Source organism: Elephas maximus, chromosome X (assembly GCF_024166365.1).
Source record: "Elephas maximus indicus isolate mEleMax1 chromosome X, mEleMax1 primary haplotype, whole genome shotgun sequence".
NCBI classification, from domain to species: domain Eukaryota; kingdom Metazoa; phylum Chordata; class Mammalia; order Proboscidea; family Elephantidae; genus Elephas; species Elephas maximus.
The window spans coordinates 38390577-38416149 of NC_064846.1; the positions used below are offsets into that span (position 1 = coordinate 38390577).

Genomic DNA, 25573 nt, shown 5'->3' on the forward strand with positions numbered 1-25573 from the left:
ACAACTAAAGACATTTTCCTCCACACTGTATAAAACCCTCTCCCTACTAATAGGCACAAGCAGCAGTTAATTTAACCAGGACCCAGCAGTAACTGGCATTTTTAAAGGCTTGGCCGAGTGTGGTTGGACTGTACGACTTCTAAGGTTATCTCTTAATGTGGATGTATTATACTGTTTAACTTGTGTTAAGTCAACATCAGCATCCACGGAAAAGAAAATGACACATAATACAGCAAACTATACTAAGTGGGATATATTATTATAAGTTAAAATGTGACAAAAATAACATCAAATGCAATAAGCAAAAAAAAAATACATCTTAAAGCTAAGGAGTTTAAATCGACTTTAGGATAGAATCACATGAAAATGTGTAAGTAAAAAAACTTAGTAATTAAAAAACTATGATTGGAAGTAGCTGGCATTTTCTATTTATAAAAAGACAAATAGGAATACAGTATAAAAAGAATAAAATCCATCTCCGAGTCAGTTTTCCAAAGTGATTACAATGATAAAGGACATCATGATTTTTTTCATACTTAAATATAAAAACAAAAGCACAAGTAGTTAATTTTGAAACAATATGATGTGTCCTTGAGCCATTTAATGCCAGGTAAGTAAGTTCGGTTATTCCAAAGCCATAGTTTGAAGTCTAAGTAAGTTAGGTTATTCCAAAGCCATAGTCTGAAGTCTACTTTTTTTTCAAGTTTGTAAAACTTAATGTCAATAGGATCTGAATGTACGCAAAAGGTGCAGAACACAGCAACTACAGCTGTGGGCTTCGCTTCGCACACAGTCAATGTGTAATCGATATAAGGTTTACAGCCACACCACAGCTATGGACGGTGACACCATCAGCATTAACATTTTTTCAGTTAAGAAGAGAAACTTCCTATTATATATTTTATATAAGCATACTCAACAGCTCTTATATTAAAAAGAGGATGCTTCTATGACAGGGTAATATTCAGTCAGCCAAAATTGAGGTATATATTTGAGACAACATGCACAGTTGGAACCCTGAGATGTTTTTAAAAATCAAGAGTTTTTGTAACAACTCACGGAGCAGTTATGTTGTTCTTTAAACATGATTTAAAAAACCAGTGTTTTCCTTCAACAGTTAATTGAACAGTATTTTTAAAACTTAATGATGAGTAACTGAAACAAAATTGATTTGTAAAAATAAGGTTTTCTCAGTGCTCGTGTTATATTCCTTACTGAAAAGTTCATCTTTCAGGAGAAATGTTAGTGGAAAATTTAGTTTTACCATACTGGTGATTGCATGGACATCCTTACCTTGTGCTGGTATCTAGTGTCAAACGCATGTTTTATCAAAAGATTCTTTATGACAGAGATAGCTGTGTATCTGATCTCGTAATTGTCTTGAAGAGCAATGGAGGTTTCCCTCAGAAGTAGACCAACCAAGAAGTGATGCTTGCAATACTCATCTGATAAACTGTATTCAAGATTTGAATCTGCAGTATAATGAAATTTAAAACCCATTTGTAAAACATATACCAAAATTACTTAAAAAATAAAATGCTCTATTCTTTACTAATAACACATGATCATGCTAGCAGGGCTTATAATTTGATTATGAATGAATCTGAACAATTGTTTCATATGGAATGAGCATGCAAATATCTCCAAGATAGGTACACTCTTATCCTTAGGCTTAGGTAGTAGCCTTAATGATAATTTCAATCTTAGCATAGAACTTGGAATGAAAGAATTCTATATTTGGCAATATTCTTAACACATTTCTATGTATCTCAAGAGACTTAGTTACAACTATAAATTTGAATAATTCTATACAACCACAAATGATTTACATTTCTGTTTATACTTATTAAGTGGGGAAAGGAAGAGAAACTACACGACTGAATCATTCTAACTTTACCATTGACTATTTTAGCAAAAGTTACAGATTGGCCTGAATATATATTAATGGGCTACAAGAACAGTAAGAAAAACAAGCCTCATCTCACTCCACTTCATCACCATGCAAACACAAATCTTTTATTTCATAAAATCACCACTTCAATCTATGTCTTCCACTCTCTTTTAGGTGTTTACTCCATTTTCAATACCAGGTGCTAGTATCCTGGTTGGGACTTGCCTTCTAACTATTACTCAGATGGGATTGTGGTCAAGTTTAATAATTTCCAGAATAGATTTCTACTATCTTTATTTTCTCTATCCTATCATTTAATTTGGTTAGCACATAAAGCTGAAGGATAGGTTTTTTCTTTTTTAGCCTCTTCAGCACATAATATAATGCTATGTATTCAGTATGGGCTTCATAAACACTCACTGAATAGTCAGGTTTAATCCTAAATCCTGGTGATCTGCCCACATCTCTTCTTTTCCCTGACTTCCTCTTAGCTATCAGTAAACACTGGGGAAGTGTGTGAGCTATATACGGTCAGCATCGAATAAGGGGGGGTTAGTTGAATAGGGGTGTTCAGGCTTTTAAGTATCTTGTCTCCACTTTCACTGGCTGTGATTCCACTACTCAGGAGATACTTCTCTAGAGACCAAGGTGGGAAGATTTTCTCCTGAGCACTGGACGTGCTCTTTGTGAGTCCCAATCACTTATAATGCACAAGGACTAACACAGGTGGCCTCATGTGGGTAGATTTTGCAAATGGTCATTTTTTTTTTTTTCAGTGATTTGAATAAATCTAATCAGGTGGTTTCATCCATACCTTCAAACTGTGACCAAGTAATCATTAAAGAGGGTCAGAGAGAAGGGAGGCAAGCCTGAGAGAGATGACGTACTTAAAGAGCAGATACCCTCTAACCCCCAGCCCTTGCTCTCATGCTGGCTTGCAGCAGAAACTTCTTTTCTGATGGTGGGATGTTTTAAAGATGATTCTGCTACCAACACTCAAGCTTATTTTAAGAGTAAACCAACACACTGCTGCCTAGGTTTTCTGAGTACATTAACTAAAGCTTTGCTTTGGCTAGGGAGGATTTGAAAAGCAAACAAAACCCCCATTCATCTTAGCCATTCATCAAACCAACTGTTTTTAAAGAAAGCAAACTACCGTAGAGTGAACCGAGTTAAACCTACCTACTGAAGTCAAACGGTCCACCGCAAATGAAAAAAAATCTAATTAATATATGAAAAGAAAAGGAACAAATAAAAAACACAGTAACATAAGAATAGTGCTACACAACAAAGCATTCAATAAAACTAGCAATGGAGATAACTGAAGGCATTTCATAAATTTCATACATACATATTACTATTTTACTCTGCCTTTGCGTTTCTCTTTTGGTGTTCCTTTCAGCAGAATTTTTTTTTTCTTAACTTAGTCTCATTTAAAATGCCAAACACTACTACAAAGAGCAATCCTACTAGTACCTGACGTCTGTGTTTAAGCAACACTCTATGGAACAGACCTGTGATTTCTTCATTCTAAGAATACTACCACTGTCGCTAGGAAGGAAATGCAGAATACCATTAAGGAGCCTATCTTCAGATAGTAAAAATTCTGAGGCTACCTTCAAGTTGACAGGTTTAACCAGAAAACATTATGCTAAACTAGCACTAGCTAAAAAGAGAAAAAAAAAAAAAAAAAAGAAACCATTCCAAATGATGGAACATGTAAGTACGTACCTTGAACTCGCTGAAGTTTAGGTTTTGCAAATGCCATTGGCAAGTTTAGAGGAATATAATGTTCATGATTGCAAATGGTTTGTAGAAATTCAAACTTGTATTCAGCCAGGACCTAAATGGAAAAATTATGCATTGACTCATACTTAGTAGGCATTTACTCTTATAATAATTTAATAGAGAGCGTTAATTTTCACAACAGAAGTGTTTAGTATCCTTGGCATACCTTCAGGTGTGATCTGCGCAGCAGAGTTAATGTAGCAGGCCTGAGATGGCTATCCTTAGAAACGCCTGCTTGCAAGGTTGTCCCTTGGCTAGCATTTGGGAAACTGGGTTTTGAAACAGTCCCTGTATGATAAGGTTTGCTTTCTGTGCCAGTCTGTTTAGACTACTTGTACAAACGATGCCATTTATGGTGAACACCTGCTTTCCTTCTGAGAGTCTGGACTTTCGAAGGGCAAGGGGTGCCTACCTGGGCTGTCTCTAATAAAAACCCTAAAAGTCTGAGTCTCAAACAGACTGCCCTGAGGAAAAACGTTGCATGTGTGTGGTTCCATTTTCCCTGCTGGAGGGAGGGTGTGCTCTATGTGATCCCTCACAGGACGCAAAGAGCTTAGGAAGCTTGCACACAGATTCCTACAGACTCAGCTTGATGTCTTTTGTCTTTATTGATCTGTCTGGGTGTCCCTACTGTGTCAATGTAATGAATCTTAGCCATGAGTATAACTGTCTTTTGAGTCCTTCCAGCAAGTCATCAAACACGTGAGTGGTCTTGGGGGCCCCAAAAACACTATCCGGTATTCTCTGCTTTGAGGTACAGCTATACTCAAATTATCTAGTAAAAACAGTTCTAAACCCTCCAGAGGAGAACAAATGAAACCCTTGGTCTCACGTTCTAAGGTCTCATGTCCCTGTCAATTATGTTTTCATAACTCACCTTAGGATCTTTGGGGCTGAATCCAGATATATAATCATTTATCAGATTGAAAACAAATCCTCTATCCATTAGTGTCAAACAGCGCTAGAGAAACCAAACAAAAATGAACTCTTAGTTAAAATAATTCTAAAAGTCTGTCAAGTGTGAGTTTCTAAAACTTGTTCCATACTAAGGTGATGACCCTTCCTATTTTACATATAAAAGAGTAATAGCTTTCCTAGCTTCAGGTGGACTTGAAGAAAGAGATAAAGGGCAAGGGACCTATTGCTGGAATTGGGATACAATTTTCAAAAGATTAAGTGTGCGTGCACACATAAACACACACTGCCTCATCCATTTTGGTCACCTCTCAAACCCCCAAAGTGAAGTATAGTGTTCTCAGGTATTGAAAGTGAGGTTTGCATATATAAACAATATACACCAAAAGAGGATTTTCTTTATTGTGCCCAGTGAAATCCTGGCCTACCATTACTCTTCCTCTGTAATAATCTTAGGAGTTGGTCATCTTTGCCTGGCGACATTCTCCTAGTTAAGGCACTCAGTACATTGCCACTTCTCTAGGTCAGAACCTATTCACCTTTCACCTGGATTACTGAGGTAGGTTTCTATTCATTTATTCATTCATCCAACAAACACTGAGAATCTACTATGTTTGAGACAATGTATTATTCTTAAAATAACCTCACTGGCCAAAATTAACAATTTCTATTTACATATATTAATAACATGCAGACTGCAGTTACATCAGCCAACAGGTTGCCTTAGTTCAAGAACTGCAAACTCAAAAGCCCACAGGGATCAGAGAAGTGATTTATATGTATAAAGAGAATCAGGGGTCACCAAGGAGTTCTGAGAACTATTGCAAACAAGAAAGTACATGCCCCATCTAAATGCATTCAAAATAAAATATTTTTTAAAACATCATGTAAGACAAACAAAACATGTCTGCTGGCCAAGCCACCTGTGTGGAACCTGATTTAATTAATCAGCCATTTCAGTGGGGAAGAAAATCAGTCAATACTTGGATGATTCAGTCAAAAGAGTTTCTCCAGCAGCCTTCTGAGACCTAGCTGAGACTCTAGAAAGTGCATTATTTGTTTTCTGGCTTTCAAGACCATGATCAGTGAAGAATCGTCGCTTACCATGTTTAGGCTGCCTTTAACTCACCTTGAGAAAACTAGCCAAACTATAATTGACATTTCTGGACTCATCGGGAATTTCCGCATACCGAATAGTCACATGGGGAATGATTGCAAGAAGCAGTGAATGTAAGACATGATGATATGCCTCGGGAAATCTCTGGCCTCTGGGAAGCTTAAATTAAACAGGCATAGAAAAAAGTCAGAGTTCCAAAAGGTCTAAATAAATTGCCATTTTCACTTTCAAATACGTTCCATATATAAGCATATTTTTTAACTGGGGTGTACTCTCTCCCAACTTAAAAAAAAGGACATCGCTAATTCAATGTATACTTTACTCTACATCATTACAAGGAACTACCTGGACCTCTAATAATATAATGGACTAAAATTATCAGCAAAACTAGGTCCCAACGTTGGAATACTGTGTTCCTGAGCTACAGACATATCCCAGTTTTTCATTCCATTTTTTTCCTAACACAAGAGTACGCATGCATCTCAATTTCTGCAAATCCATTCTCTGAAAAATCTACTAAAAAAGATAAATATATATATTTTTTATTTCACAAGTCTTAGCTTTAGGATTCCTATAACTGAGAACATTTCTTTGTACCTTTAAAGCAATTTTAAAAATCAGCTAAGCATATACACCACATTTCAGAAACACCTCTGTTGCATAAAGTACTTTTAACTTTGTACATGGCATTGAGCTTTCTAAGATAAAGATTATTTCTGATCTGATACTTGTTCTTCTTGCAAATGAATGTTTTCAACAGACATTTTTAAACCACGAGACAAAGGCAAAGCTTCAAAGGTAATTAGTTTATGTGGCAAACATTACAGAAAAGAATCTATGAGAAGTATTTCTGCAGATTAGACTGAAAAATAGCAACTGTCAGACCGAATATTTATGCAATACATGTATTTTTTTAATAAGCTAAGTTGAAAAAGTGAAGGGCTAATATAAGAGGATTTGCATACCATGGCTATCTGTAAAATTAGCGTTCTTTGTCCATGCTAAATATTCTTGAGTCTACTTACCTTAATTTTATTCTCTTCCAACAAGTATGTGGCCATAGACTTTGCAATAATTTCAAAGAAAAACCACGAGTACTAAAAATAAACAAACAAATCTTTAATAGTCACCCAAATATCTGAAGCTTAGCAAAGTTTGACAAATCAATATGGATCCTGTTTCTGAACTTCAATAGCATTTTAAAGTGAGTCCAATCGACTCTGACTCCTAGTGACCCTACAGGACAGAGTAGAACTGCCCCATAGAGTTTCCAAGGAGCACCGGGTGGATTCGAACTGCTGGCCCTTTGGTTAGCAGCTGTAGCACTTAACCACTGGGCACCTCAAATTGTTTTAGAGGAATGTAATACTGTACCTCGAGATGATGTACAAAGGGCATGTGGTAGGAATGTGTGCCCCAGTGGGGAGGGATTATTTTATCACTGGCGTTGTTTAGAATTGACAATACATCATGCTACTAAAGAAGAGACCAACTTTTAGTTGATTTTATTGCTATTTTTTAATTCTCTATAGACAATGAATCTTATTACTGCCTGTAGTCAGCAGTGAATCCAATTCCCCTCTTGGTACAACATTGGGGCCAGCCTAAGTAGTGTAGGTATTTGCCCACATAGTGTGAAGGGTGCAGAGAAGCCTCAAGCAGATATATATTAAGATTCCTGAAACCCTACCATTAATAATGGAAATAGTAAAAAGCTTGACAGTAATAACCAAAAAAAACCCAGTGCCATTGACAGTAATAGGAGCTACCATATACTGAGTGCCTGCTATGTGCCAGAAACTGTGTTAAGTGCTTCACATATATTTAAGAAATGAAAAATTAGAGGATCAGTTGTTGTTGATGTGTGCTGTTAAGTCAACTCTGACTTATAGCAACCCTGTATGATAAAGCAGCACTGTTCTATAGGGTTTCCTAGGCTGTAATCTTTATAGGAGCAGATCGGCAGGTCTTTTCTCCTGTGGAGCTGCTGGATTGGCTCACCTTTTGGTTAGCAGCCGACTGCTTAACCACTGTGCCACCAGGGCTCCTTTGAAGGCTCAGAGATGCTAAATAACTGGCTCAATGTCACAGAGCTAGTATGTGGTAGGTCCAGGATTCGAACCCAGGGTTATCTGATCCAAAATTCTTTCTACTACACATTTGATTGGGAGGAGGAGGTGGGGAAGGTAGAGAAGGATGTGTAGAGAAGGCTGTGTGGAGAACCTGAGGAAAAAGGATGCGTAAGCGAAGTGGTGGGGAGAGGGAGGGTCTCAGGAAAGAATGATGAAAGACTAGAACGGGCGGGTATCTCATGAGTGTGTCTACCACTGCTTCCATTCCCCACGTGTTCTGTTTCCTTACCTTTAGCAGTTTGTTTATTGCTAAAAAATCTGCAGACTGCTTCAGTATTGCTATCATCGTAGTAGCCAGGGTTTCATGTATCAGCTGGGCCTGAGGAGCACTTGGCTTTTCAGGTCGAAAGCTATACTAAAAAAAAAAAAGAGAGAACCATGAAACCAAATTTTCACATGAAATAAATTGCTCAGAAAGAAAGCTTACTCCACAAACCTTTATGAAGGATCTTAAATAGTTATCCAAGCCTTCTTCATGGCACTTTGATACAATATGTAAGAGAACCCTGAAACAACATTCACAAAGTCTGTGTGTCACGCAACAATTACCACAAGTTAACTGTTAAATAAGATCATCATTTCCAAACCCCTAAGAATATCTAACACTGCCTGGATATTAAAAAGTGAAATAATTGCCTAAGATGTAATGGTGGGGTGGCTCTAACAGAAGATTTCCACATCTTACACGCTCAGGGACTTGTAAAATATATTTCCTGATTCAAAAGGATACCTGATTTTGGCAACTCAGAGGTTTCATCTCTTTTCTAGATCTCTGTATGCATTGTAAATATGGTCACAGCTACTATGTGGGAAAAGATTTTGAGTACGGACAATATTGAAATCCCCTCTAGTGAGAATAAAAGGAAAAGCATAGAAAGATAAAATGAAAAGCATGTCAACACGTGAGGAAAACGGAAGGGAGAGACATGGCAGGTATAATGAATGATGTGAACTAAACTTGGAGGTAAATATAAAATTCACAGAAACTTTTAAAGTTAAGAAACTTAGAAATGGTCCCCAAACATTAGGGTGCAATCGCCTGGAGGCCTTGTTACTAGATTGCTCGGCCCCCCGCCCAGAGTTTCTGATTACGATTACGTAGGTCTGAGAGAAGTTCAATAATTAGCATTGTTAATAAGTTTCCAGGTGGTACTGATGCTGATGGTCTGGGAAACACACTCAGAGACCCACTGAGCTAGCCAACCTGTTGCCGTCGATTCGATTCCGACTCATTGCGACCCTATACGACGGAGTAGGGCTGCCCCATAAGGTTTTCTAGGAGCGGCCTGTGGATTCGAACTGTGGGTAGGCTGAAGCCTGGTGGCAGAGGCTGTGGCAACAGCAGAAGCAGCAAAGCCGGCCACATCTAGCACTGAGCTCACAATTTCTTTGAATTCTTCTGGTTTAATTTCAAAATTCAGGTGCATCCTGCATTCTACTCTATAACACATCCATGTTTGTTTTCATATAAAAATAATACTCCCTTGTTCTTTCATGTAAAAGTTGATGGTTTAGGGCTGCTCTGTCCACTACAAGAGCCAATAGCTACATGCGGTTAACCTAAATTTAAATTACATTAAAATGGAATACAATTAAAAACTCAGTTTAAATGTGACTAGTGGCGACTACACTGGACATTTCCATCATCACAGAAAGTTCTATAGGGCATCACTGGTCTAAGACCATAATTCTCAAAGTCTGTTGCATTATGGAATCACCTTGAAAACTTGGAAAAATACCAGTGCCTGAGTTCCACCCCCAGAGATTCTGATTTAATTGGTACGAAGTATGGTTCGGACATAGACATTTTTAAAAACTCCCCTGGTGATTCTAACGTGCAGCAAGTGTTAAAAACCCTTGGTTTTAAGTATATCAAGTTTATCCTATGGCTTCTGGTATCATCTATCCCTGGGGATACAAATCCCCAAGTCTGAGAAGCATGAAAATAGAGAAAGCTGAAGTTAGGTTTCTAACTTTTGGGTTATCATTTGGAAGATAAATTTATATTCGAAACGAAGAAACTCAAAAGAAAACAAAATTTGCTTCTGTGTATAACAGCAAAACTCACATGGTGCAGTTGATAGGGACATCGTCTTCATGGGTCATATTTGTGAGAACTCGGAAGAGTTGCATAAGAATTACAGGTAGAAACTGTATCATGACTTGGATCTCCATGGCATGCAAACACTAAAATAAGTCATTATTAGTTATGAAAACAAACAGAAATATGATATAATTTGCACATGTGAAACACAACCAAAATTAAGTAAGGAAAACTATATTCACTAGAATATAAGCTCACTAGAATGTGAGCTCGATGGGACAGGAGACTGTTTTATTATTTATTTATGCACACCTCTATTCTTGCACTCAGGTTTTATTAGTTTATTTAATATTTAATTAAATACTTTACCTAAGATAACAAAGTACAACTGGGATAAACAGGTTTTGGAGTAAACACAACTGAGTCTTGGTAATCGAACACTTAATTGGAGTAGGTGGAGTGGGAGGAGCAGGCTTGTTTGGAGGTACAGGAAACTAGCCTACAGGCCCTCGGCATTCGGTGTGTTTTCCGAAGGGAATGTGGGCCATCAGTTAATCTGGTAAGAAACAGGATTCAGTGAAGACTGCTCCTATATATAATTGGCCTTACACCACCACCATCTACAAAACTGAGGTAGTTCTGCATTCTGACATTCTCATAACACATTGCTTCAAAATGCTCACATTATCTCTACTGATAGGTGTGTGATTAACATCAAAAAGGAGAACTGTGTTCATGCATACACATAAATGATACAAACAGCAAAATTTATTAAAAAAATCTCTTGTCTTTGTTTCCTTCTTGTTCATTCATTTAACCAACCAGTCTACCAAACAAACCTTGCTAAGAACCTTCTACGTGCAATTCAATGTATGGTACAGTGGGAAATACAGAGATGGATAAAAAGACAACTCCCTGCATTTAAGGAGCTCCTGAGTTATTTTTCACAGTCTCCCTCACTTTTGCCCCATCTTTCCAACCTTACTCCCAACACTCCCAGGATTCTATCATATACATGCTAATTATTCCAACAATGACCTCTTAGATTTCTGTGCAGCCTCTTCTCAATCAGATGCATGAGGCAAGATACCTGGCTCAAGGAAGTGAGTCTACCCTCTCCTCTCTCCTTACTGCCATCACATCTTTTCAGGGTCCTCTAATCTATAATCAAAGTAGTCTAATAGTTTTCTAGTAGGTCTCTGTACAGTTTCCCTTCACTTCCAGTGCATCCACCTCTCATGTCCAAATTCATCTTCCTGAAACACTGGTTACATTAGAGCGTCTCCTGCCAAGATTTTTTGATGCCTCCCAATTACCCAGGGTAGTGGTTCTCAACCGGTGGCCATTCTGCTCCCCCTGACCCCATCCTTGGGGACATTTGGCAATGTTTGGAGACATTTTTGGTTGTCACAGCTGGGAAGGGGGTGTGCTACTGTTGCTGGGATGCTGCCAAATATCATACAATCCACAGGACAGCGCCCTACAACAAAAAAATGTTGCCCTAAGTGTCAATAAAGCTAAGGTTGAGAAACCTCCACCTAGGGCATTAAGTCCGAGTTACTTAAGACTCAACGTACAATTTCAGCCTTAACCCTCATCATCGTTCTTCACAAGGCCAAACTGGTATTTTTGCTGCTCCTTAAATATATATATATATGTAAAATATGCATTCCTACATTTGTGCCTTTGTTTATAGTTTAGCCAAATCTTAGCCTCCCTTCCAAGTCAAGTTCAAACCCCGACTCAGTGAAGTCATTATTCACTCATTCAACAAAGTTGTACTGACCAAACTGCCAATGTGTCAAGCACATCAAAGAGATTTGGTTCCTACTGTCAAGCAGTTCACAGGGAAGAAAAAGGCAGGGAACAAAATCAAACATCAGTAAAGGGTGCAATAGTGTTAGGTACAAAATACCCCAAAGCAGAAGCAACTAAGTCTGCAAGTTGAGTAGGAGACATCGGGTAAGGCTTTGGAGAAAAGAAAGGTCAAAGGATAGGTAGGATAATGCCAGGTAGAAAAGAAAGATGGCCATTCCACACAGAACTCATCTCTCTCTGCTACCAGTATTGCTCCTCTATAATTCACTCTCAATACAGCAGCCAGACTGGTTTTTTTTTTTTTTTTTTTTTTGAAGTGCAGATTGGATAATGCCATTTTCACCTTGTTAAAAGCAAAACGAAACAAACTGATGACAAAAAACTGTTAAGGGCTTCCCATGCCTCCATGTACCCTGCCTACCTCTCCAAACTCATCTCATGCCATGCCCCACCCTGCCACTGTGCTCTAACCACATGGTCTTTTTCTCTGTCCTTCAAACATGCCATGTTCATTACCATCATGAGGTGTCTGCACCTGCTACAATAGCCTGTTATCCCTTTACACAGCTTTGTCACCTGTGGCAGTCTTCCTCTGATCACTTTCTTATCAGCTTAAAGTGCCATCTCCTTACATAGGCTCCCCTTGACAACTCTATCCAGAGTGCACTCCCAGTCATGTTAGACCCATTAGCCTGTTCCCTTTTCTTCACAGCACTCAGATCTACCTAAAATTACCTTTTAGTTTATTATCTGTCTACAACACCAAGAGAAGATATGTTGCCTAAATTTTCCCTCATTATATTCCCAGCACCCAGAACAATGTCTAGCCTATAGTAGGCACTCAAAATAAATATTTGGTGAATGACTGAATATACTAATGAAATAAGGAACCAAGGCGTAAAACAAAGACGGGTACCCTCTAGCCTACAGTGGTTCCTCAGTTCACCAAGCCCTTAGGACTTACAGTCTATATCACACATTTGACCTTTAATTGCATATTGCTTTGGAATATCATTTGTATTGCTCTTATATTTCCATTTAACTTCGGTGTGTTTTGTCTCTTCGATTAGGTTGTAAGATCCCTATGGAAAATGACCCTAAGATATCCTTTTCCTCAGGAATCTAAGAAAATAGTAAATAAATACTAAGAACTCAACAAATACATGTTAAATGAGTTGATAAATCAATGTCATTTATAGGGACAACAGATTGCAAGGTTTGGGTAGAACATAGGATTAGGAGTCAAGAGATGCATGTCACAGGCCCGGTTCAGCTCTGTTACTAACCAGCTGAATGACCACAGGCAAGTCATGTCTACCTGGGCTTTACTTTCCTCTTCTGTAAAGACCTCTAGAAGCCCTTAAAAAACCCCTTACAGCACTAATATTCCATACAAGAACTTGGCTATTTCTGTAACCATTATGGCATTTCACTCTCTGCCACTAGAGGGCAAGCGTAGGTCATACAACTATCAGAAATTCCACACCCTTAAAACACAAATATGAGTACTTTTTTTTGGTTAGTTTTAAGAACATTAGTATATGAAAATACTGTTCTGTTCTATTCCATTCTGTTAAAACTTTTACAAAGCTTCCCCATTGGAAGTAAAAGCCAATGAACTTAACAGAAAGAACATTCATACATACAGCTGAAGTCTCCTTGACATCACTGAGGGAAGGATTTGAAAGATGACCATTATACTTAAAATTAATGGTAAATGATCTCAGGGAACATCTAGGTCAATTGGCAGAACACAGTTGATAACGAAAATGTTCTACATTCTATCTTGGTGAGTAGCATCTGGGGTCTTAAAAGGCTGTGAGAGGCCATCTAAGATACTCCACTGGTCCCACCCCATCTGGAGCAAGGGAGAATAAAGAAAACCAAAGACACACGAGAAAGATTAGTCCAAAGGACTAATGAACCACAGCTACCACAGCCTTCACCAGACTGAGTCCAGCACAACTAGGTGGTGCCAGGTTACCACAACTGACTGCTCTGACAGGGATCACAATAGAGGGTCCTGGACAGGGCTGGAGAGAAATGTAGAATAAAATTCTAACTCACAAAAAAAGACCAGGCTTGCTGGCCTGAAAATAGACTAGAGAAACCCCAAGTATGGCCCCTGGACACCCTTCTAATTCAATACTGAAGTTACTCCTGAGGTTCACCCTTCAGCCAAAGATTAGACAGGCCCATAAAACAAAACGAGACTAAAGGGGCACACCAGCCCAGGGGCAAGGACAAGAAGGCAGGAGGGGACAGGAAAGCTGGTAATGGAGAACCCAAGGTCAAGAAGGAGAGTGTTGACATGTTGTGGGGGTGTTAACCAATGTCATAAAACAATATGGGTACTAACTGTTTAATAAGAAACTAGTTTGTTCTGTAAACCTTCATCTAAACCTTCATCTAAGATACAATTAAAAAAAAAAAGGAAAAAAAAAATCTATCAATTTTGCTAAGCCATGAGAGCGTTGACATGTTGTGGGGTTGATAATTAACGTTGTAAAACAATATGTGTACTAATTGTTTCATGAGAAGCTAGTTCCGTAAACATTCATCTAAATTACAACAGTAATAAAAATTAAATGATAATTGAAGGAGCCCTGGTGGTGCAATGGTTAAGCACGGGGCTACTGATCAAAAGGTTGGCAGTTCAAACCCACCCAGCTCTGTGGGAGAAAGACCTGGACATCTGTTCCTAGAAAAATTTATGCCTAGAAAACCCTATGGTGCAGTTCTACTCTGCACATAAGCTTGCAATGAGTTGTAATGGACTCAAGGGCACACAACAGCAAAAACAATGGTTTTTATTGTTCTTATAGTTACCATTTATTGACCAACTCCCTGCTTCCCCCTTGCTTTGCAACCCTGTATTTTCTGTATGGTAGGCAGAATGATACTTTTAAAAACAAAGTCAGATCATGTTACTCCTCAGTTCAGAGCCCTATAAGGCTTCCATCTCACTTGGAGTACAATTGCAATTCCCTACCATGGTTTATGAGGCCCTACCCAGCTAACTCTCCAGATAGCTCTCCAACATAATACCCTATCACTCTGTGTTCCTACCATACTGGAATTCTTTGCTTTCCCTTGAACGCACCAAGCAAACTCCTCCAGGCCTTTGTATTGGCTGTGCTTGCTGTCCCCAGCACTTCCCCCCCTAAATTTACCTTATTTCCTTTAAGGTATCTACTCAATCATCTTACCAGAGAGGGCTTCTCAGTCCACTTTAACTAAATGAAGGACTCCTCTTATTACTCCCTGTTCCTTCTGTTTTTCCTTCATTGCATTTATTATCTCTTGACCTATCATATGTATCCATCTATTTATTGTTCATATGTCCCAACAAGAAAGTAAGCTCCTTGATGAGAGGAATGTTGTTTGTTTTTTTCTTTATATTCCCAATGCTTAGACAATGCCTGGCCCATAGGAGACAGTCTATAATAAGGGCTGAATGAATGAATAATTACAGTACCATGAGGGATACCCTAACTCGTTTAATCCTCACGACCAACCTGTGAGTATTGTTATTCCCATTTGACAGATGGAAAAATAAGGGATTGGATGAAGGTAAGTAAGTTGGCCAAGGTCAATCAGAGAGCTAGTAAGTGACAGATCTGGGACAGAAACTCAGTGTATGACTCCAGAACACATACATTTTATCTAAGGCCATACTACATTTCTGAACGAAATGAACAATAGTCTATGTGTAAAGGGAAATGCTGTAGCGGCTTCATTCAAAATCAAAATTCCTCAGATGTGCCATAGCTAATGTTCTAAAGGAACAATCAACAGAAGAGAGCCACCTATCAGCTAAGCCCTCCGATGTGCACTTCAGTCTTAGCACACAGGGAATAAATCGAGTCAATTTTGACTCCTAGCAGCCCTGTAGGACAAGGTAGAACTGCCCCATAGGGTTTCCAAGGCTGTGATCTTTATAGAAGCAGACTGCCACAACTTTCTCCCACAGAGTGTTTGGTGGATTCAAACCGCTGACCTTTCAGTTAGCAGCTGAATCCTTAACCAGTGTGCCGCCAAGGCTTCCTTAGATTCTCTACACACTTGATAAAACACGGTATTCCTTAAGACCCTTCCCTATGTAACATGCAGAAAATATGTTTCTTTTTCTCTGTAGCTAACCCTTTTCATAATCTTTCACTCATGGACACAGCAGCCAGGTCATGTTATTCCAAGCAGAAGTGATTCTGTTCATCCCGGCCCTTTCCCCATTGCATACTCCACCTTTACTGGACAGTCAACAGGAAGAGAAAAGGCCTGAAAAATCAATTCAGGGAGCTGAAATGAACATTTTCCTGAGATTTTGAAAATATAATGTCGAATTCTGGCTCAAACATTTTCTTCCTCATGTAGCAACTCGGCTGTCTGCTTCTAAATAACCACTTGATGGAAAAGTACATAACAGAAAATGCTCTCCTGAGGATACACAGCCAAAAGTAGTTTAAAGAGTTAGTGTAACTTTTTTTCCACATCAAAATGTGGCAACAGAAACTCATGAAAAGCAAAGCTTTTGCAGAAAGCTGCTGCTCGTTTACCTTTAAATATTTAATGAGCTCCCCTGGAACTTCTTTAGAGCCTGACTGAATCAGCTGGCAATGATGGAAGAATTTGTGCACATGCAGATCCTGAAACACAGATGGAAACAGCCAGAGGAAATTTGATTCCTTACCCACAATTGCAGGCTCTCTACCTCTCCCTCCTCCCACATCTTGCAAACCTATCTAGCTAGGTATTCCAAGGCCGAGACTCGGCAGCGGTGGCTACCTATGTACGTGTCCATGTTCCAAAGTTGTCTTGACCGCCACATAAAGCTGTAAACCCAGGTAAATTTGGCATGGCCCTTAGCATACCAGGTAGGCTACACTTCATGCCCACGAAATCAAGCATTCACTGAATTCCTCTTTTGACAAGTATATTCTATGAAGTGGGGCTGCTTCTATATCTTAACGAGATGAGCAAGAACAGAGGTCTAACGGGCAGGTGAAGAAAAAGCAGCAGCAGGGAGTTAGTTTCCGGAACAATAGTCTCAGGCATTCAATGTCCACCCAATTTCACCACATCTCTTCACTGGTGAGTTCAGCTGTTCTATACAGACTATGTATGCTGATTTCACGGACACCATGGACTGTATCAGGAATTGAAATAGCAAAAATTGGGATTTTGAGCTGGTTCCCTCCATTACCTGTGTGATCCTGGGCAAGTCACCTAGCCTGCCTGAGCCTCAGTTTTTTCATCTATAAAATCGAGATAAATAGCCTCCCCAATCCCTTTCAGAGTTTTGTGAGGCTTGGATCAGATAATGGGAATACAAAGGATTTTGTGATTTTAGAAGGATAAAATTTAAAGTATTATTATTAACAATACTAACTAGAAGTAATAGGCCTCCACTTTTCTAAGGCTGTAGGAATCAAGTATAATCCACTTTAATCAAGAAATATACTTGAGTATTAAAGTTGGCAAATTCAAATGACTCAACTTACTTGAGTATAAATGGTAGACTCTAAGTGGCTTCTAACCTTTAACAAAGGCTTTGCACCATCTACCCACTTAATATCCACACTGGATTGCTGTAAATAGAAAATATAGGACATGAGTTTCCATAATATAGCAATGGATAGATGAACAACATATTAACACCTTTACGCATTTCAACATTTTTTCCAGAAATAAATGTGCTAGTTTTGGGAAAAAAAAAAATTTTTTTTCAAGCCATTTTTCATTTCCAATTGAATTTCCAATCTAACCCTTTGCCTACCAATACTTTTAATTTTGCCTACCAATACTTTTGTAAATTACAATAAAAATAAATTAGTAAACAAGTGAACTAACAATTACACACAAAGTCTGAGCCCCAATTTTTTTAAAAAAGTATTATAATCAACAGACTAAATTTACATGGTCAAACTGTTATAAACGTTTCTAAACACTCTTATTTTCTATGCTTATCTCCGTTGTGGACCAGAACTAGTCCTCAGACCACACTTTGATTGACACTATCCCTGACTGAAGGAGCCCTGGTGGTGCAATGGTTAAGCAGTCAACCACAAATCGAAAGGTCAGTGGTTCAAACCCACTAGCCGCTTCCTGGGAGAAAAGGCCTGGTGAATCTGCTCCCATTAAGCCCCATGAGGCAATTCTACTTTACACTATAGGGTCACTTGATGGCACACAACAACATCCTCCCCAATAATCAACTGGAGCAACAGAATTCCATTTTTAAACATTTAATCATGAGTACTCCAACAAATACAGATATTTTCCTACCCTTCTTGATTCTGCATCATTCAGATTCAAGTAGCCTGGGGGAAGATTGGCTGAAACCGGCAGCTGCTGCTCAAATGTGATGATTCTACCATCCTTCAGCAAAGGTACCCAGGCAAACCCAACTGCCGAGACAATAATCAACAATGAAAAATGAAAGTCCAAGTGCAATTAGCTACACAAATGTCTGACTAGTGGAGACCAGGGCAGGGTGGTGACATTCCCAGTACTGGGGAAGGAACAATGGGTTGGGACTGCTTCCTAATTCCAACCTGGCCACTAAGAAGCTATTCACTCTATTTCCTTGATTACAAAAATGCAAATAACAATACATAGTTATTCCATCTAACAGAGTTAACGAGAGACCAAAGTGAGATAATATATGAAAACACTTTCAAATTTTAAAAGTCCACCAATATCATTATCTTTACACTGTGAGAGCTATCTTTTAGTAGACTACTTATTTTTTAAACATTCAGATCTCTTTCATCCATCTTTACACTAAGGGTGCAGAGTCTCATATCTGAGACTATCTCAGATAGCAATCACTATGTTCTTGAATTTCTTATGGCAACCCTAGGGTAAGGAGGTTTGACAAATTAAGATCCTAAGTCAAGGTTACATTCCAGCTTTATACAAGGGAGTAGGCACAAATGATTTAGTTGGGCAGTTTTCCTGATTACAGGAGGAAGACGTGTAGTAGGAGAATGAAGCCAGAGTATTGTGTTTATGACCTGAATCCAGTGAGGGCTTTTTTCCAATCTCTCCATTTCTTAACAGTTCTACCCAAAAGAGCCTCTTGGCTTTCTATTAGCAAACTCATCATGTTCTAGCAAAAAAGCCAGAGCCATCTGTGTTGCTCAAGTTGCGTGGTGTCAGTATTTCCATTATAGAGATTATTCTGGGTATCAAGTGTTTATAACTCAGCTGTAAAAAAGCCTGTTCTGGACCGAGTTTTGGCATATGCGAGAGGGTGTTGGCTGGAGAGGACTTTTTAGAGCCACAGCTTTCTGAGTCCTTCAAATTCTTTGCGTGAGCGTGTGTGTGCCCGTGTGTTTATACTGTGAACACAGAAGTCAACACAAATCTGGTTAGAATGTTTTCGTGCACGTGTTTGATTTGGCAAATTCTTTAATTTTTAAAAGAAAGTTAAAATGTTGCATTCTCTAAGTAGACTAAACGGCTTTCTCTGACTCCAGCACATGCCTGAAGGGCATCTTCACTAGTACAACTTCAGGACCTGTTTACCCAGACATTTGCTTTTATAAAAAGCAAAGGGAAGTAACTTGAGCAGAAGAACCATTCAAGACAACTCTGTCAGAGTAGTTAAACTGCAAATTTGACAAACGAGAAAAGCTTTTCAGCCCAGAAAATAGGAACAAGAAAGGAAAAGATATTTCTTGTTTTTAGACATTATTTTCTCATCCAATTTTGTAGTGAGATATAATTCACGTACCATCCAGTGTACCCTTTAGTGGCTTTTGGTGTGTTCAGAGTTGTGCACCCATGACCACTTTTTCATCAAACCTCCCCGCCCCCGCCCCCCCCCAAGAAAAAAACCCATACCTGTTAGGTTACTTCTCCTTCCCTCTTTCCCGCAGCCCCTGGCAAACCACTAATACGGAGTTGTTTAAGCAATTATTTTTGCACTGTGAATTAATCAGAGCATGGCCAAGTGTGTCCCTTAGTGAAAACTCATCTAGAGCTCTTGGAAGCTGTACAGGTACAATGGCAAGCACGCCATCTGGCTCAAAGGTGTGAAGCCACTTCAAGGACGAACAGTTTAAAGTGATTAGTGACACACAGAATAACCGCTTCATGCTCTACTGAGCAGCCTGCCCTCTTCTGTCTAGGATTTGGATCTTGAAACCCATAATTTATCTCTCAGGAGGTGCACCGTCATGGGTCCTCATTGTTCTGCCAGTTGTCTTCTCAACCCTCAAAGTCCGTGACCTGAACTAACTTTAACCTTTATGAGATCCAGAACAGGACCACAACTATCCACAAAGGGAAATCTCTAAAATCCAGTCCCGATGGCTGCTAGGCATCCCCACTTCGATGTTTCCCCAGCACTTCATGCTCAGTATCTGTCCAAAACCTATCCTCCTCACCTGTAATTCTGCTGCTGATGGCAATCTTTCCATCATCGAGTTTTGAAACATCAGTGCTAACTGCATGATCTCTCTAGTAGCCAATCATCTGCCTGCTCCAACATATTTTTCTGCAATTCAATTTTTCTGTCTTCCTGCTACTGCCATTGTGTAGGTCTTCCTTTCCTGAGCCTTAGAAGTAGGTACCTAGCTGCTGTTTTTTCCTTCAGTCTTTTCTTGCTCCAACGCACTTGATTCATTATATTGCTGCCTGATTGATATTCCTTCAAAACAGCTATTGCTGGTGTTTATAACCCTTCAGTAGTTCCCTATTGCTGACAGAATCAAATCAAAGCCAGCCTGGCGTATTAAAGGTCTTCCACAGTCTGACTCCTCTTTTTCAACCTGACATTCCATGATTCCCCTTCAAGCACCCCATGTTCCAGGTGTACTTAATACTTTGAGGTTTCCTGTACATATCCCTTAATACTCTGCCTTTGTTCAAGTGGTTCCTTCATCCTAGAATCTCCTACCTTCCTGCCATAAGTGCATTAACAAACTCTACCCCACCCATGAAGGACTAGCTCAAACACCATCTCCTCCAGGAAGCCATCCCTGATTGCTGGCCACCCTTCCCTTAACCAGCTGAAATACTAACTTGCTATTTTCTGAATACACATAGCACCACTTGCTTGGTAACTACCCCTTTCTAATTTACCCTGTAGCTAACTCTAACCCTAACTTTCTACCTATCATTACCCTAGCCTGCATCACAGTTATTTAGGTAGGACTCACTTCCCCTATTAGATCATAGGCTCGTTGGAGGTGAGATCTGGGTTTCATCTGCCTCTGTATTCTTCAGAGTACCTACTACAATGTCTTGCACATAATAAATATGTAGAAATATATTCTAAATGAATGAACGAATTCTAGATTGATCCAGGCTAGCCTGGACCTGAATCCCAGGGCATGCTGACGTTTCTATACTGGGCGTGGCACAGGCCATGTTCACAGGGCAATCTATGTTCTCCTACGGATGCTTCCCCCATCGGTTTATCTAAAGCCTTGCTAAGTGGGACCGTGACTGTGCCTTCATCACTAAAGCTTATTCAAGTTTGTTAAATCTGTTCTCTTCTCATTAGAACCAGACAGCTCCCAACTTCTCTCAGGCTTACAGATGTCCCTGGCTCTGGGCTCACTTCTCTTTTCCTCAGTGAGCAGAACTGGAAAATCCTGGTTGCTGGGCCACTCGACTTAAAGAACAAAAATGCTGGATTGCAGTTATGTTTCTCCCTGAGAAAGGCAATATTACTTTACGTTGTTTATAGCAGCCTAAGCACAGTGGCAAGCATTTGGACAGTGATATTTGGTAGAGATGATGATAAAACGAACATATGATCAATCTTTCAGCAATGACCTTTATAACTCAGAAGCACACAATTCTATTTCAAGTAACTGTAGACAGAGACATTGAAAGACCACACATACCTGGAGTTTCAACTGTGTCCTGCTTTTTCGTTGTTCCCTTTGTGTTAATTTCACAACTTACATGATAGAAAGTGAAAAGCAAATGGTGCTTCTGATGAAGGTAAATGGGAAGCTCAATCTTAACCTGAAATGACAGCAAAATTACACGTGGAATTTTGTTTTGTTTAAATTGTCAAGCTGGACTGTTCAGACATTTCATTCCATTTCAAGATACTTTTCCCAAAAACTTCCTAAAGAGCAGGACAAGTGGCCAAATAATAGATAGCATTTCAATACGCTGCAAATGCTTTTCTGGTCAGCGTCAGTTTGACAAGAATATTCTCCCAGGTTGTGAGGGCTGATTTATTACTTTTGGCCAGAGAGCCCAACAGATTTGACTGGTTTCAACATTGAAGAAGGAGTTTCTAAAACACTGGGTGAAAACCACATCCTCACAGCCGAGGGATGCTGTGTAACTCAGTCTGAGTCCAGCAATGTCGACCTACTTAAAAAGTAGACTGAATTTAAAGGGCTACTTTTTTATAAGTTGTTACCGTTTTTACCAAAAAAAAAAAAAAAAAAATTAAATCTTTACAAATAAATGTGCAAAACAGTCACTACGATATTATGGTATCCACAAAAGACAAGCCATATAGATTTTTTCTAGAGGAAGAAAAGAACTTTACTCTTGAGTAAAGAAAGAAAAACTGTCACCCATGACATGTGAATTTAATCCTAAAAATCAATGCGTGTATTAAGGAATATCAAGTGATTTTCCAATCAGAACCCAAATGGAGGTTTGAAATACCTGCTGGAAGTATGTCAAAGACAAATCACAGATACTGATGGTAATACAGACGCATGTATACGCACAAGTACACACAAATACACACACGCGCATATACTCTTTCTTTTTATCTATTCTGGTCAATTTACAGTGAAGGATTGAGAAGCCTGTTCTTTCATATCCTAAAAACAATGTGCATTACTGACGACATGCTTAAGTTTATAGCAGTGACAGGTGCTGGTTACAGACGTGGACAAATTCAACTGCTCGGTGGTGGACATCTGGTCCAATTATCATTCACACAAGGCAGGGTTTTGCTGTTATAACTAACTTCTGCTGTAGGTATACATTCCCCACAGAACATGCCTATTCACAGCATCCAGACCATCTGGGTATCTAATGCTCTGCTGCACGTAAATATGGACAGACTCCCTCCCTGGGTGGCAAAAATGAAAGGCACCACAATGCCCTCTCCCTGAAACAAAGGATAAACTGGATTATGAAAACAGTGCATGAGGCCTAAGGCTGGGATGTAAGGACTTCATATGACAGCAGGTGGCCCTGCAAAATCAAGACAGCAGAGGGAACGGTCTCAGACAAAGCCAGGAATAGAAATGTGAAGACCGAGAGCAGAACCAGCAGGGCATCTGGCCGGGGATGCACTTTCAGGTTCCACAGAGGCGTGGAGAAATTGGAAGCAGTCTAAAGATTTGGATAAGCCCGAGACAGATGAGAAGTGGCTGTGCCAGACACACTGAGAGAGACACAGAAGCACGTAGAGATGTAGAGATACAGAAGCACGAAGAGAGGCACAGACAGACCAAAGCGACAGACACAGAAGGCAGCAGACTCAGGACGGGAGGTACAGAGACTAGAAACCACCCCACTCCCCTTTATCTACTTTGCGCTGAGGGGTTTAGTGCAGCCAGTGGAATTCTGGGGACCTAGTTGCGCCACCGCGTCCTTTGAAGCATTTCACTTACAGAAAAGGGGCTTCCTGCCACACAGGGGAAAGAGCTAGAAGGGCCGTCAGAATACGTCCTCTGAATTTCTTATTTTAAAGCTGAGGAAATGGAGATTCAAAAAGGGGAAGTGACTTGTTCAGGCCACAGGGCCACTTGTTGTCAAAGCTACGGCTAGAATCCTAGTTTCGGACTGGTGTTTGTGTCCTACATCGAGCTTGGCTGCTAACCAAAAGGTCGGCAGTTCAAATCCACCAGCAGCTCCTCGGAAACCCTATAGAGCAGCTCTACTCTGTCCTATAGGGTCGCTATGAGTCAGAATTGACTCAATGGCAATGGTTTGGCTTTCTTTTTTTTAATATCTCAACTCAGAGTCCCTTAAACTTGGGGGCAAATCTTCCACTGCCATCAAAGCACACCAAGCAGGCGGTGGCCCTTTGTTTTGATGTGACATTTTCTCTTTTCATAGAACAAAACATTCAGGGGTTTAAAGTACAGATAAAATGATGTCAATGATTTGAAGAGAAAAAGAATAGCAACCATGGCATTTTATAAATGTCAGAATAATGTGTTTTTACCTCATCGTAGAACTCTGGATTTTGGTTGTGATGCGAGACAACAGCATATGCGTTTGTGGTAAAAACAGATCCTGCAGGTTTTCCATAAATACACTGCAAAAGAAGGAGACAGAGACACCGCTCTAAACGCACGTCGTTAAATGTGATGATACAGAACCACATACAGATGGAGGCATCTGTGAGTACAAAGCCACAGCCAAGCCCAACTGGTTCTCACCAGGAGCCTGTGAATTCAGGATCACTGACACAGTTACTCCCCGGACGCCACTCTACATAATGCCTAACTTGCCGGTGTGGATGCTTTTGAATTGAAGAAATCCAATGCCACCAAAGAAATGCAACCCCAAATTAGTTGATGGGAAGAAGCTGAATATTTCTAATCATTTGGAAGAAAAACACCACCAATACCAGACACAAAAAGCTTACTTCTCCATGTTATTTACATTTCTTAATAGGAGAGGGAATCTCCTCCTCCCCCAGCCAGTCAGCAATGTTTGCTGAATGTTCACTGAGCAGTGGGCAAGATGAGAAACTAAAAACAACAACACAACAGCTAGAAGACACCAAAAACTAAACCCACTGCCATCGAGTTGATTCCGACTCATAGTGACCCTATAGGGCAGAGTAGAATGGCCCCATAGAGTTTCCAAGGAGCGCCTGGTGGATTCAAACTGCTGACCTTTTGGTTGGCAGCCGTGGCCCTTAACCACTATGCCACCAGGGTTTCTCCCCAGAAGATACAGTCCTTGGAGTTGATTCTGACTCATAGCGACCCCATGTGTTACAGAGTAGAACAGCTCCATAGAGGTTTCTTGGGTGTAATCTTTACATAGGGTCCCTAAGTGGTGTAAATGGTTTGCACTTGACTGCTAACCTAAAAATTGGTAGTGTGAACTCACCCAGTCACACCACGGAAGAAAGGCCTAGTGATCTGCTTCTGTAAAGATTATAACCAAGAAAACCCTATGGAGCAGTTCTACTCTGAAGCACATGGGGTCGCCATGAGTTGGAATCAACCTGATGGCAAAGGGGTTTAAATATTTATGGAAGTAGACTGCCAGGTCTTTCTTCCGTGGCACTGCTCAGGTGAGTTCAAACCTCCAACTTTTAGGTTAGTAGCTGAAAGCAAACCATTTGTGCCACTCAAGGACCTTAGACACATCCCTAGTCTAGGAATTAAAAAATCTAAAACTGAATATCTATTCAGCTCCAGACAGTTTACTGTTCTCTCACTCTGAGTCACATTAAAAAAAAAAAAAAAAAAAACACTAGCTTTCTGTTATACCAATATAGTAAATGCAATGCTTTCTACAGTTCCATGGGAAGATCCAATTTCAATTCTAGTGCGAGTTTTTCACTTGCATAGGCCTAATAAGCTCAAGGATGAATATGGAGTCAGCACGCTATGGTACTAATTGCCTCTGTTATTTCAGCGCAAGCCTCTCGGCCAGCCAGGAGATGAAATTGAGACTCCGTATGAGTGCATATCCAACTCTCCTGAAATATGGTTACTAAGGCAATTTGTAGGAATTGCTGACAGGTAACCTAAGAATCTTTATGTATACAAAGGATACTGCATGGAGCAAAAGAACCAGTTATTCTCATCTCCACAGAAGGACGAACCAGAGAAAATGCACCTAATGTGAGCCAGCTAATCCTTAATTTAACTTCAGTTTCTTGGTGGAAAAAACCTTTCAAAAGC

General features: G+C 39.7%; 1 protein-coding gene across 2 annotated transcripts in view; it reads right to left on the reverse strand.

Annotated features, from left to right (window-relative positions):
• DOCK11 (dedicator of cytokinesis 11) overlaps positions 1 to 25573 on the reverse strand; it is a 190352-nt gene that overhangs the window by 63266 nt on the left and 101513 nt on the right. Inside the window, exons 19-32 of one of the 2 annotated variants that reach the window (XM_049872651.1) lie at positions 23872 to 23964; positions 21566 to 21689; positions 17991 to 18112; positions 17207 to 17293; positions 16262 to 16351; positions 9912 to 10030; positions 8280 to 8349; positions 8073 to 8198; positions 6737 to 6808; positions 5724 to 5870; positions 4557 to 4640; positions 3623 to 3734; positions 3074 to 3112; positions 1294 to 1472 (exon numbers count right to left, since the gene is read on the reverse strand). In XM_049872651.1, the coding sequence (XP_049728608.1) occupies positions 1294 to 1472; positions 3074 to 3112; positions 3623 to 3734; positions 4557 to 4640; positions 5724 to 5870; positions 6737 to 6808; positions 8073 to 8198; positions 8280 to 8349; positions 9912 to 10030; positions 16262 to 16351; positions 17207 to 17293; positions 17991 to 18112; positions 21566 to 21689; positions 23872 to 23964 (1464 nt within the window). The remainder of the gene's footprint in view (positions 1 to 1293; positions 1473 to 3073; positions 3113 to 3622; positions 3735 to 4556; positions 4641 to 5723; positions 5871 to 6736; positions 6809 to 8072; positions 8199 to 8279; positions 8350 to 9911; positions 10031 to 16261; positions 16352 to 17206; positions 17294 to 17990; positions 18113 to 21565; positions 21690 to 23871; positions 23965 to 25573) is intronic. The other variant, XM_049872652.1, reaches the window with a different exon arrangement.